This window comes from Zootoca vivipara, chromosome 4 (assembly GCF_963506605.1).
Source record: "Zootoca vivipara chromosome 4, rZooViv1.1, whole genome shotgun sequence".
Taxonomy (NCBI): domain Eukaryota; kingdom Metazoa; phylum Chordata; class Lepidosauria; order Squamata; family Lacertidae; genus Zootoca; species Zootoca vivipara.
In genome coordinates, this window is record NC_083279.1 from 89220964 (window position 1) to 89235001 (window position 14038).

The 14038-nt window shown below is 45.8% G+C and overlaps 1 protein-coding gene across 2 annotated transcripts in view; it reads left to right on the forward strand.

The window, feature by feature from the left end:
• The window catches only part of NOX4 (NADPH oxidase 4), an 88403-nt gene that overhangs the window by 24415 nt on the left and 49950 nt on the right, over positions 1 to 14038 (forward strand). For both annotated transcript variants that reach the window (XM_035116490.2, XM_060273886.1), the window contains exons 9-11: positions 3708 to 3930; positions 4937 to 5104; positions 7377 to 7439. In XM_035116490.2, coding sequence (XP_034972381.2) covers positions 3708 to 3930; positions 4937 to 5104; positions 7377 to 7439 — 454 coding nt within the window. The remainder of the gene's footprint in view (positions 1 to 3707; positions 3931 to 4936; positions 5105 to 7376; positions 7440 to 14038) is intronic.

A 14038-nucleotide genomic window follows, 5' to 3' on the forward strand; every position in this document is an offset into this window, starting at 1 on the left:
TGGTCACTGTGAGAAGACAATACTGAATTAGATCCAGCAGGCTCTTCTTGTGTTCTTAGGGACGTGGGTGGCGCTGTGGTCTAAACCACCGAGCCTCTTGGGCTTGCCGATCAGAAGGTCGGCAGTTCCATTCCACAGGACAGGGTGAGCTCCTGTTGCTCTGGCCCAGCTCCTGCCAACCTAGCAGTTTGAAAGCATGCCAGTGCAAGTAGATAAATAGGTACCGCTGCGGCAGGAAGGTAAACAGCGTTTCTGTGTGCTCTGGTTTCCGTCATGGTGTTCCGTTGTCCCCAGCCTTGCAAAAGCTTAAAAATGAATCAGATTTCCAATGCCTGAAAGCCTTGGTAGAAGACAAGGTCCCTGAAATCACTATCAATGCTGCCAAATTATGTGTTTCTGCTATCAGACGCAGGAAACAAGAGTTTTCCAATGTCAATGCGCAGGCGAATACGATTATCTAATTTTATCTTGGTCCATTATATTAAAGTGTGGTTTTGGCCAAATTGTATTGAATTTGTCTTCTGTTTATTTTTGTGCTATCCTTGTTGAATAGCTGTATGAGTTGATTTGGTCTATGACCGTAAATAAACTTTGATTTGGTGTTCCATTGTGCCAGAAGCGGTTTAGTCATGTTGGCCACCTGACCCAGAAAGCTGTCTGTGGACCAACGCTGGCTCCCTCGGCCTGAAAGCGAGATGAGCTCTGCAACCCCATAGTCGCCTTTACTGGACTGAATTGCCCAGGGATCCTTTACCTTTACTTTTTTTTACCTCTTGTGTTTTTATTGTCTTCACTCATTGGTCAAAGCTCTCCACGATTTCAGACAGTGGATATTCCAAGCCCTGCCTACAGATGACTGATGATTGAACCTGGGATTTGTATGCCTGTGTACCACCCCAAATTTGGTCTCTTTACTCTTGCAATTTTCAAGGTTAAGGAGGCTGCAAAGAGATCTTTTCCTGGAATCAAATAACACGGAAATATCCCGTTCCTGAAAGCACAAGGAGCAACTTCCATGCCTGCTCAATGGGGAACAAATCTTGTTTGCTAGAGGTGATCTGTGATATGAGTGGCTGCTGTATGCATGTGTTTGAGGTCAACAGCCAATATGTGTCGTTAAATCCTTAAATATAAACCCCAGCTTTCCTTCAATTGTTTTGCAAGTCGACTCATTCACACGGCCTGGATAATATGTGTGCACTTGAGTCCCTACATTCCTAAGATTTTGGGGAGGGCCATTGCTCAATGTTAAAGCACCTGACTTGAATACAGGCTGCCCCAGGTTCAATCCTTGGCAACTCCAAACAGGCCTAGCAGAGAACGTTGTCTGAAATCCTGGAGAACGACTGCCAATCATTGCTGGCCATTCTGAGCTAGATGGATCATTGGTCTGGCTTGGTTTAAGGCAGCTTCCTAGGTTCCTATCCCAAGCCCCCTCCTCACAATTCCGTCAATGTACACAAACTAACTAGAGTATCCTACTCACACCTCTGAGAAAATATATCCGTGATTACTTAGCATGGTTCTCACGGGTATTCTGGGGGAAACAAAATGGCACCCACAAGCCACGGAGCAAGAGGAGCGCCCATGAGTTTTGACCCCATGTCTCCCTCCTGATTTTGTGAATGGGGATGCAAAATTAGGCGAGGGATTTCAGCCCAGCACTAAGCAGAGCTACTGTATTTTTTGGCATTTTTAGGTATAGTCTCCTAAGTCAGCGCCGGCGATGAAAATGAATAATGTAGCACTGCTTCTGCTGTCAAGTGCTTTGTGCGTTTCTAAATTTGCAATAATAGATTGTATATCTTGGCAGAGGATCAGGGCATTAGTAGAATGATTCACTGCAACGTGTCCCTTTCAGGAGAGTATGTCTTGTGTATATACTCCTGCATCTGAAAAAGGTTTTCATTTTCCTCCTCTCCAGCATGTAAGGGTAAGGGTGGTCTATCTCCAAGAAGTCCCAAACCAGCTCCCCACCCCCTGAATAAATCACTAGCCAGAGTATCCCTCCTGATTGGTAGCAGATGAGCCCTGAGAAGCACCTCATACAGAGACAGAACAGGGAACCTCTTTGGCCAGGAATGTTGGGAGTTGTAACCCAGCAACAGCTGGAAGTCCTTGAATTAAATTCTCCCACCTGCCCAACCCATCTCCCGGGTTTCGAACATGCATTTTCCGTAGACCTGCAGATACCAGGGATTGCCTTCTGACTGCATATGCTACTGCTAAGTTGTAAACTGCCCTGAGATCTATGGATGAAACATAGGGTTGCCAGACTCAATAGAGGACAGGACTTCTGTGCCTTTAATTGCCCTGCTCTCTTTTGAGTCTGGAAACCTTAAAGAGAAACCAGCAGACCCTTTGTTTAATTTCTAAGCATAGGATCTGCTGGTTTCTCTTTAAGGTTTCCAGACTCAAAAGAGAGCAGGGCAATTAAAGGCACAGAAGTCCTGTCCTCTATTGAGTCTGGCAACCCTAATGAAACACGATGTACAAATTTAATAAATAATAGAATGGCTGTGGTCATTTAGCTTTCAAAAACAAATCAGGTAGTTTTAAGTCAGTTATTTCTTTTCCTTTGTTTTATTTTTATTGTGTTTACTCCAGCAAAACAGAAGTTAGAAAACTTATTTGATCGTACAAAACAGAAGCCAAACAGAGGAATATTTGCCTTTGAGTCATTCCCTCCCTCCTTAAGAGGGATAACACAGGATGTAGTTTATTACATTTTTCCAGTGTTGCTTCACATCTTCTTCAATGAAGAGTGTTGTTTATTATATGCAATAACATCTATTGGAAAAGGAGGGGAACCCAGAGGAATTTCTTACCTTGGCACCTTACTATTTTTAACTATTCATGTGTGTTTTATGGGCAGAACTGGATTTCCTTGTATTGCCCCCCCCCTTGATTCCTAACTGTGTCTTCAAATCCCCTTCATTTTAATATAAATGCAGGTCTGAAACCAGGGCTCTCAGGCATATTATTTCTGCAAAGGCCAATATTGGCCTTGTTTCAATAGAAGACAAGTTATTTCCCTTCCTTTCTCTCCCGCTGAAGCATAATATGCCGCTAACCATAAAATTAATAGGAGGACAGGATCGTTCCCTAAAGAATTGATACTATAAAGCTCTGCTCTGCGGTGGGTTCTGCTGATGGCTGATTTTCTGAGCTGAGGGCTTAGGTCAGGGGTCGGCAAACTAAGCCCTGGGGGCCGGATGCAGCCCACCCGGCTTGTTAATCCGGCCCGTGAACCTTGTGGACCCTGCTGCCCACTCGGTCAGTCCCCATGCTAAACCGGCGTGGCGTGGCGGCATTGCTGCGTGGGGACTGACTTCCACGATGCTGGCGCGGCTTCGGATTGGCCGCAGGAAGCTCCTCTGCAGCCAATCCGAAGCCGCGGGTGCCTCTGGGCAATGCCCCTCCCTTCCCGTTGAGACAGCTGCGTGTGGCCAAGAGCCAAGCGGGAGGAAGCAGCGGCAGCGAGGAGGCTGCCTCCGCCGCCCAGGCCAGCGGAGTGGGGAAAACAGGTGTAGAGTGTACTGAGGATCTGGCTCGCACAGGAAACTGCAAGATATGCATGGCTTATGATGATCAAGGTTGTGCATTTTGATCAGTTATTTTTTGCACATCAGAACTTCAGATGGAGAAAGTGCACATTTTTAAAAAGGAGAAGAAAACAAAACATTTCTCTCTTTGTATTTCTCTAGGGGAGTTCTGAAATACCAAACTAATCTAAAGGAGCACCCACCGGGGTGTTTGAACCCTAATGCAACAATTCAAGAGGAAACACAATTTGCGGCTGGTTTTGAAAAGCTGCCCCCTGAAAATGCCCTGGAGCCTCTCCCTGGAGGGTTGGTGGAGCTGGAACCGCTTCTTCAAAGCAGCTTTGTGTGCACCGAGGAACCGAAATTTCAAGCCCATTTCCCCGAGGTTTGTATGGACATCTTCGCTGTGTTTTGCTCGTGGTGGCGAAGAAACCAATTGGCTTTGCTGATGTGAAAGCACGGAATGCTCCTAAACATTCCAACTCCTGGGGGTGGGGGGAGCTGTTTCCAGATAAGTTTGAGGAAAGGAGAAATGGTCATTTAGGCCAATATTTCAAAATTCCGTATGTGTGCCTTTGTGGTTCTGTTTCACGTCTGAGGAGATGGTTCGGAAGATAAAGCAGAGGGACTAAGGGGCATACAAGCCGGAGGCAATCTGGCTAAACAGAAGTCTGCCGCAACGTTTAATCAGTGAATAGGGATTGCTGCAACTAAAACAGCTGACTAAAGGTTGTCAGTTAAACTAAAGGTTGCTGGACTACAGTGGTGCCTCGCTAGACGAATTTAATTCGTTCCACAGGTCTTTTCTTATAACGGGAAATTCGTCTAGCAAATCCCATAGGAATGCATTGATTGGGGGGGGATTTTGTTTTGCCCATAGAAACGCATTAATTGAATTTCAATGCATTCCTATGGGAAACCACGATTTGCTAGACAAATTTTTCATAAAACGAATTCGTCTAGCGAGGCAACCTCCGCTTGAAAAATCCTTTCGTTAAGCGGAAATTTCGTTAAGCCGGGCATTCGTTAAGCGAGGCACCACTGTAAATGTATTTTGTTAGCAGACTTTTTAAAGTTTTATTTTTAATGCAGGTATTTATAACAACTGCAAGTGCAAAGCACAATTCTAAATGGGGACTTCCCTCTTTTCTTGGCAAGAGATGGCAATGCCTCTTCTAAGATGAAGTGTTTTGCTGTAACTGCGGTGTAGTGCTTAGAGTGTCAGAGAAGGCCTGAGTGGACCCAGATTCAAATCTGTGACTCCATGGAAGCACATCCCGATAGTTTGTGGCTTCTCCTGTGGCCTACAGTAGTGAGCCTGGGTTTTGAATACTGGCTTACTAGCCGATGCTTTGGCTTAGAAGACTTTTGTCCTGTCCCCCACTTTTCAGACATGGCTCTGGATCTCTGGACCGTTGTGTTTGTACTGTGCCGAAAGGCTTTACCGCTACATCTGCAGTAGCAACAAACCTGTCACGATAACGGCGGCCATCAGCCACCCCTGCGATGTCCTTGAGGTGCGGATGGTGAAGGAGGACTTCAAAGCCAGACCTGGACAGGTGAGCTAATGGCCGGATGCTATTCCCGGCCACTGAACTCTTGTGTTCTGAACATCAGAAGAGCCTGCTAGATCAGGCCAGTGTTCTCACATGCGTCTGGGAAAGCAGCAAGCAGGACCTGAACTCGAGAGCATTTCCCCCCTCCTCTGGCTTCCAGGAACTGTATTCCAAAGTGTTGCTGCCTCCAACTGTGGAGGCAGAGAATGGCCATCATGGTTAGTAGGCATTGATTCCCTTATCTTCCTTGGATTTGTCTAATCTCCTTTGAAAGCCACCCACGTCAGTGACCGTCATTGGTTCCTGGAGGTGCAAGTTCCACAGTTTAGCACTGCACGGTGCGGAAAAAAATCACTTCGTTTTGCATCTTCTGAGTCTTGGTAGACCACAGACTTGACATGAGTCAACAGTGTGATGCAGCAGCTAAAAAAGCCAATGCAATTCTGGGCTGCATCAATAGGAGTATAGCATCTAGATCAAGGGAAGTAGTAGTACCACCACTGTATTCTGCTCTGGTCAGACCTCACCTGGAGTACTGTGTCCAGTTCTGGGCACCACAGTTCAAGAAGGATACTGACAAGCTGGAACGTGTCCAGAAGAGGGCAACCAAAATGGTCAAAGGCCTGGAAACGATGCCTTATGAGGAACAGCTTAGGGAGCTGGGTATGTTTAGCCTGGAGGAGAGAAGGTTAAGGGGTGATATGATAGCCATGTTGCAAAATATATAAAAGGGTGTCATATAGAGGAGGGAGAAAGGTTGTTTTCTGCTGCTCCAGAGAAGCGGACACGGAGCAATGGATTCAAACTACAAGAAGGAAGATTCCACCTAGACATTAGGAAGAACTTCCTGACAGTAAGAGCTGTTCAGCAGTGGAATTTGTTCCCAAGGAGTGTGGTGGAGTCTCTTTCTTTGGAGGTCTTTAAGCAGAGGTGTGACAGCCATCTGTCAGGAATGCTTTGATGGTGTTTCCTGCTTGGCAGGGGGTTGGACTGGATGGCCCTTGTGGTCTCTTCCAACTCTATGATTCTATGATTCTTCAGGCTTCATCTTTGTTAGATGTCCATGAGGTCTAGTATTACATATGAGTGAGAAGATGCAGGAGAGTGGGGTAGGAGCGGAAACTGGAATTAAGGTTAGGCTGCAAACCCAATCCATGTGTTCTCAGAGAGAGCCAAACTCAGTAAAAACTGAGTGTATAAGACCATAGCTGGATCAGGCCAGGGGTCCGTCTCAGCTAACCCCCTGCTTCCAAGAGTGCCAACCAGGGGCTTCTGGGAAGACAACAGGCAAGGCAAGAAGACCATCTCTTCCCAGCAACTAGTATTTGCTGGGTTGGGACCCATTTACACTATACATTTAAAGCGATATCATAGAATCATAGAGTTGGAAGGGATGCCAATGTTCCCAAGTGCAGGAATCTCAGCTAAAGCATCCATGACAGATGGCCACCCAACCTCTGCTTGTAAACCTCCAAGGTAGGAGAGTCCCCAACCTCCTGAGGGAGACCGTTCCACTGCTGAACATCTCTGTCTTGATGCAAATGCATCAGCAGAGCCAATTCCATACTCCTGCTCCAAAAAAACCAAATGCCACTTGGTGATCCCCCCAAGTATGGAGCAGATGAGCTTTTGTGGCTGAGCACTTCCAACATTTAAATCACATCTCTGAATAAATGCTGTTAAGCCTAGCTGTACCATAGCAGCAGTTTATACTGGGCTCCTTGTATTGATACTCAAAATGTGTTGGTTTTTTTGCCGCATATTTGGATAATACAATCCAATGGTAATCATGTTGCAAAGAAGAAAACAACTACCAGACTTTTAGAAGACATCTGAAGGCAGCCCTGTTCAGGGAGGCTTTTAATGTTTAATAGATTACTGTGTTTTATTTTTCTGTTGGAAGCCGCCCAGAGTGGCTGGGGAAACCCAGCCAGATGGGCGGGGTATAAATAATATATTATTATTATTATTATTATTATTATTATTATTATTATTATCCACCCCACAAACTCCAGTGCCAAATATCGCTAGAAACACCAGCCATCTAATAAAACAACAGCTTGAGAGAAAGCAATTGGAGTGGGCACATTATGTATGAATGCTTAAAAGGAACTATGCTGCAACAAAGCAATTTACAAATGAGGTCAGAGGAATAAAATCTGCAGAGCTAAAACAAACAGGGTTGGGGGATCTGATTGGGAGTCTAAGTTTCTGGAGGGAAGTGCTTAGTGCATATTAGAAGCAGCATCTCTAAGAGACATCTTTGCCATTTCAGTACATCATTCTGCATTGTCCCAGCGTGTCATCGGTAGAAAGCCACCCATTCACCCTAACTCTGGTAAGGAATAACTTTTAATATTTGTGCTATTGGTATTTGCTCTCTACGCATCTGTGGCAAACGAATGCGCCGATATTTTCCTTTGTCAAATTTGCTGGTTCGTTTTGTACCCCGTCACCAATTAGAACGTTGTTGCTCAGAGCTGTTCACATGCACCATCTTCTTGTGAGGTTCACAATAACCCTGTAAGGCAGGGCAGTATTTTCTCCCCACCCCCACTGGGAATGAGCCTGAGAGTGTGTGTCTCCTGTGAACTAACATGGTGGCTTTAGGAAATAGGTGAGATTGAACACGGATAAAACCTTGTTGTGTTACACCGGAATCATATCTAGGTATGCCCTACCTGAGTCCTGGGCAGGATCTATATAGATCTGCTTAATGTTATTAGAACAGTATTAGCTATATTGTTCTAAAACATCACAGGGCGTACTTGTAAAAATAAAGCTTTTTTTAAAACCTTTGTTTCTTTCGTCAAAATGCTGTCTCCCTACTGCCGGTTGCCGGTTGCTCTGCAGCAGCCTGTGGTGTCCCATTTTTATAATGCATTATGAACGTTAAAAGTAGGATGCCATGTGTCCATATGGTTATCGAAACCCTTTCTTAACCCTTCCTTAACGTTAAAAGCCATGAGTGGCACAATAGCAGTGTCCCAACTTACATGACATGGCTGTGATAGTTTGACGGCCCTGCAGGCAGTGGTGGAGGGTGTCCTTTGGGACTAATAATAATAATAATAATAATAATAATAATAACAACAACAACAACAATAATAGTGGCAGCAAATGTGACGGGAAGAGTTAGAGGCCAAACAAAACAAAAAAGTCCACAAGGAATGGAGAATATTTAAAGAATATTTGAAGAATCATGGTCCTGGCAGACCTAGACTGAGCCTTGTAGTATATAAAGGTAATTGACAATCTACATAGAAATACGATAAAAAATAGAAGAAAAAAGTTACTGTGCGGTAAAAGTGTATTTAACTGTTAACATATAATGAGAATGTTTGGAAGTCTTTTAAAACCTCAACTACTTTTTCTTCTTTATCTTTATCTTTTCTTTTCTTTCTTTCATTCTTTCCTTTTCTTTCTTTCCCCCCCTTTTCATAAATTGTAGTGCCATGTGTATTGTGAGTTATACAAAGTATCCTTGCTTCAGTTGCCATCATTTTCTTTTTTGTTACAAACAAAAACAGAGTGTTGTATAGACGTATATTTTTAAAAAATATAAAGATTGAAATGAATCTCACTAATAATAATAATAATAATAATAATAATAATAATAATATGCCACCCATCTGACTGGGTTGCCCCAGCCACTCTGGGTGTCCCCCAACAAATATTAAAAACACAATAAAACATCAACCATTTAAAGCTTCCCTGTACAGGGCTGCCTTCAGATGTCTTCTAAAAGTCATATATAGCTGTTTATTTGCTTGACATCTGACAGGAGGGTGTTCCACAGGGTGGGCATTAATACTGAGACGTCGCTCTGCCTGGTTTCCTGTAATCTCACTTCTCGCAGGGAGGGAACCGCCAGAAGGCCCTCTGAGCTGGACCTCCGTGTCTGGGCAGAACGATGGGGGTGGAGATGCTCCTTCAGGTATACAGGGCCAAAGAGATTCCATTTGGATAATTTGTACTTCTGTTCTTCAGCCAAAAAGTCCAATCAAAACGAGACAATCCTTAGCCACAGGCTCACAACCTAAAAAGGACACGTCCCTCGAGAGATGCAAGCCTTTGCCATTCCCTCTCCGAAGCTGGCTGGCAGATTCCCCAGTGCGTACCTTCTATGCCACTACAGTAGTAGGAGTCAGTGCTTGGGGAAGAGAAGCCTAAATGTGTCGCTGGAATTCTGACCTCCTGCTTTGTATTTCCGGCAGTACTGTGAGCCTCTTAATTGCATGTCTGCTACTTTTGAACAAAATACAATTTTGTTGTTGTTTTTAATGGCATTCCAATGACGGGTGAGACTTCAGAAACCTCTAACCCCTTTTTTTCTGCCCAGCCAAAGGAACGGACAGAAATTTTCCTCTAAAAAAAATCCTAGGTCGTGTTGTGCCTGGGGCTGCTCTTTTGCCTAGAGATGTGTATGTGTGAGTGCCCCCTGCTTTGAGTGTAATGCGAGACTTGGGGCTGCGCTCATAGAAAATGTAGGCAATATATTAATACTGTCGTCTGCCTCCCCTCCCACTCCTGTCTGACCTACTTGCGCTGACTAAGTAGCAACACTGGCAGCATGAGAATTTTTGCCAGCTTTCTCAGCATACTTTAGTTTCTCTTGTATCCCACTATTTCCCCCCGAAAAATGATGTGATGCTGACTCAGTCTCTCTGCCATCTCCAGCCTGGTGCTCTCTGGATGCTGCCTACAACTGATGGGATTTGTAGCCCCGAAACCTCTGGAGGGCACCAGGTTGGAGAATGTTGTGATAGAGGATGCAAGTTGGTAGCAAGGGTGGATAAGCACCACTGAAGATGGAGTTGTAGTCCTATCAGCCCTGCTGGCTGCAGCTGATGCAAGTTAGGAACATAGAACCATAGAATTGTACTCCCAAGAGCGGTACCATTTATTTATTTTTAAGTTGGCAATCCTGCTGCTGCCATGTAGTTTATATAAAGATGCCTCAGGTTATGCAGGTTATGCATTTGCAGTAATGTGTAGCATTGGGTTTGGTTTAGGTTGGTTTAGGTCAGGCATCCCCAAACTTCGGCCCTCCAGATGTTTTGGACTACATTTCCCATCTTCCTCGACCACTGGGTCTGTTAGCTAGGGATCATGGGAGTTGTAGGCCAAAACATCTGGAGGGCCGCAGTTTGGGGATGCCTGGTTTAGGTTGATCAAATTTATACACTGCTTCTTACTTAAAAAGAAGGAGCGCCAAAGTTATTTGCAACCCCCCAAAAACAAAAATACTGTACAATAATGCCACCATTTCTCCTCATAGGGCTCAGTGCCTTTCAGGACCCCTACGTATGATTCTCCCCAGCAAAGTATTTGATAAAATTACAAATACCTAAATATAGACGGGCATTTACCCTTGTATTGCCATCTGCCTTATTGCAGGGAAGATTCGCAGGTAAACCATATGCGGAACGAGTCTGCCCCTGCGGCCTGCCGGCGGTAGAATCTGCCTCTCACGTTTTTATAATGACATACGCTGGGCTTTCATTTACCCGGTTATACAAAATTCTTTAAATGAATTCCAATGTCTTAAACTCCTTGTAGAGGATACGGACCCTGAGATTACGCTAAAAGTGGCCAAATTCTGTGCAGCAGCCATGAAGCTCAGAGAACAAGCGGTGCTACCGCAATGAATAAGACCCCAAATGGTAATCTTTAGGCTATATTTTAGTGTCCTAGTTCCAATTTATACATTTTTAATGCTGCTGTGCTGTATACATATATATGTGTGTGCAGGCGCGATGCTAGGGCTTTTTGCGCCCTAAGCAAAACACTTTCTGGCGCCCCCCGGGCGCATGCATCATGACGCACGCACACACGCCGCTGATGCCCCTGTGTCCCCTCCATTGGTGGGAGGAGCACGGGCCAAGGGGGGAGCTCGGCGCCCTCCCGCCTGTGGCTTCTCAGCAGCGGCGGCTGCAGCAGCGCCCATAGCTGAAGGCTTCAGCTGCGGGCGCTGCTGCCGCTTGCTCACTGCAGCCTCTGGGGAGCTCACAGCATCCCCTCCGTGGGCAGGAGGGCACTGAGCTCTCCTTTTGGCTCACGCTCCTCCCGCCTATGGAGGGGACGCTGGGGGCTCCTCGGCGAGCGAGCGGGTGGGCGACGGCGGCAGCGCCCATAGCTGAAGGCTTCGGCTGCGGGCGCTTGCCGCCACTACCGCCGCCGCTCGCTCGCTGCGGCCTCCGCCGCTGGGGAGTTCTAGGTGTCTCCTCCATAGGCGGGAGGAGCACAAGTGCGCGCCTTGGGAGGGCGGCGGTGGCACGGGGGTTTTGCGGGGCAGGCTCGGCAGCGCCCCCTCCATTTTCGCGCCCTAAGCAATGTCCTAGTCCACCTAAATGGACGCACCGGGCCTGTATGTGTGCATTGTTCCTGTTGTGTAAATTTTAGTGTATTATCTTTGTGTTTTATGATTTTTATGATTCTTCTGATTTTGTAAGCTGGTCTGTGACCGTAAGAATAAATTCAATTCAATAAGCCTTTCAGGACCCCTATGTATGATGTATTTTCACTTCTTTTAGCTTCCATTCTGAAGTGACCATTAATGGCCCTCCAGATGTCGCTGAACTACAACTCCCATCATCCCTAGCCATGGCCCATGCTTACTAGTACTGATGGGAGTTGTAGTTCAGCACCATCTGGAGGGCCCAAGGCTTTCCATTCCTGCAGTAGTGCATGCATGAATAACTTGTTTCTGAGTACCAAATTATCTCCTAAGAAGTGGCTCTGAGATTCCCGAGTACCTTGTCCCCATTGGCAATTAGTGTGGTGATTCTTCCCACCCCAATTCCCCCATGCAGCGGCTGATAGTTCTCCAGCATTCATTTTCAGAAAGCAATCCTCTACTTACAGGCTTCCCCAACCTAGTGCCCTCTAAGCTGTTTTGGCCTGAAGCTTCATGGCTATGTTGTCTGGGGCTGATGGGAATTGTAGTTCAAAAATAATTGGAGAGTACTAGGTTGGGAAAGGCTGATCAGTTTTAACAGGTATCCAATAGAGCATCCTTTTTTAAAATATAAATAGCTTCAGCCTTATAGCCAGTGACAAAGTGCATATGACTCCCATCACAGCTGTGAGTTTTCTTTTGTGTGAACGTCAGGCTTGGCTGCTTGCTGGCTGTTTGGGCTCTGTGTGACCTCAGCAGTTGCTGTGAATCCTGAGAGTTATTTTAGTAACAAAGAAGCTCATTTTATATCATGGGAAATCTCTATATCTATATCTATATCTATAAAGGTAAAGGTAAAGGTACCCCTGACCATTAGGTCCAGTTGCGGACGGCTCTGGGGTTGTGGCGCTCATCTTGCACTATAGACCGAGGGAGCCGGTGTTTGTCCACAGACAGGTTCCAGGTCATGTGGCCAGCATGACTAAGCCACTTCTGGCGAACCAGAGCAGTGCACGGAAACGCCGTTTACCTTCCCCCCCAGAGCGGTACCTATTTATCTACTTGCACTTTGACGTGCTTTCAAACTGCTAAGTGGGCAGGAGCTGGGACAGAACAACAGGAGCTCACCCCTTCACGTGGATTTGAACCACCAACCTTCTGATCGGCAAGCCCTAGGCTCTGTGGTTTAGACCACAGCGCCACCTGCGTCCCTTCATCTATATTTATATCATCTATATCATCTATATCTATATATCGATGCATAAAAATCACCCCTGCCTTCATCCGGCTACCGGAGCAACAGATGGAAGGAATCAAGCACAAATTTTGTATAATCGAAGGGGCACACCAGATCAAGGTGAAGATGTTTGGTCCTTATTTGTGGTGTGCCTTGGTGGGAATGAAGTGCTTCTTCCCTCATCTTTTTCTGTCTGTTCTGTGACCTTCATAAGCAGAGTTAGTTGTAGAAAATGCAGGTGTTTGTACATCCCTTGTTTTCTGCTGCCCCAGAGGGGAAGGCCCTAACCAATGGATTCAAATTACAAGAAAGGAGATTCCAACTAAACATTAGGAAGAAGCTTTTAATGGTAAGATCTGCTTGACAGGGGAACAGACTACCTTGAAAGTGGTTGGCCCCTTCTTCACTGGAAGTTGGATGTCCATCTGTCTGGGATTCTTCAGGGGATCAGACTAGATTATTCTACAGTTTTATGATCTACAGTAGTTGGTGGGCTGCAGACTTCAGAGTTAGCTTGAATATTAGTTTTGCCACTCTCTTCCCTCATGATAGGCATTTGTTTGCAGGAGCTGCGTTAAACAAGTAATTTGGGATTAGTTTCTGAAACTAAACTCTATTATTTTTGTGTGTTGTTTATTTAGAATTGATATTACCTGACACTTGTTGGAGAACTGGCTGTGTGCATGTTTTATTGACAACGTTGCCAACTTATCAATTGGCCTCTGTAGCTGTGCTGCTAGTAGTAGCTTGACAAGTGTAAAGGTAAAAGGACCCCTGACCATTAGGTCCAGTCGTGACCGACTCTGGGGTTGCACGCTCATCTCGCATTATTGGCCGAGGGAGCTGGCGTATAGCTTCCAGGTCATGTGGCCAGCATGACAAAGCCGCTTCTGGCAAACCAGAGCAGCACATGGAAACGCCGTTTACCTTCCCGCTGTAGTGGTTCCTATTTATCTACTTGCATTTTTGACATGCTTTCGAACTGCTAGGCTGGCAGTAGCTGGGACCAAACAACGGGAGCTCACCCCGTCACAGGGATTCGAACCGCCGACCTTCTGATCAGCAAGCCCTAGGCTCAGTGGTTTAACCACAACGCCACCTGGGTCCCACAGCTTGACAAGTGACATTTAGCCAAAGTTGATCATGTTTATGGCTATACTGTCAACAGCTGATTCGTACACATCCAGCCGCTCTCTCACAAGCAACGAGAGCGGAACACGACCATTTTTGTGGCAAGAGGTGCGTGAAACTATCCTAAGACAGCATGTTTTGTTTTGTGGGCTTAAACAAATATAAAAAT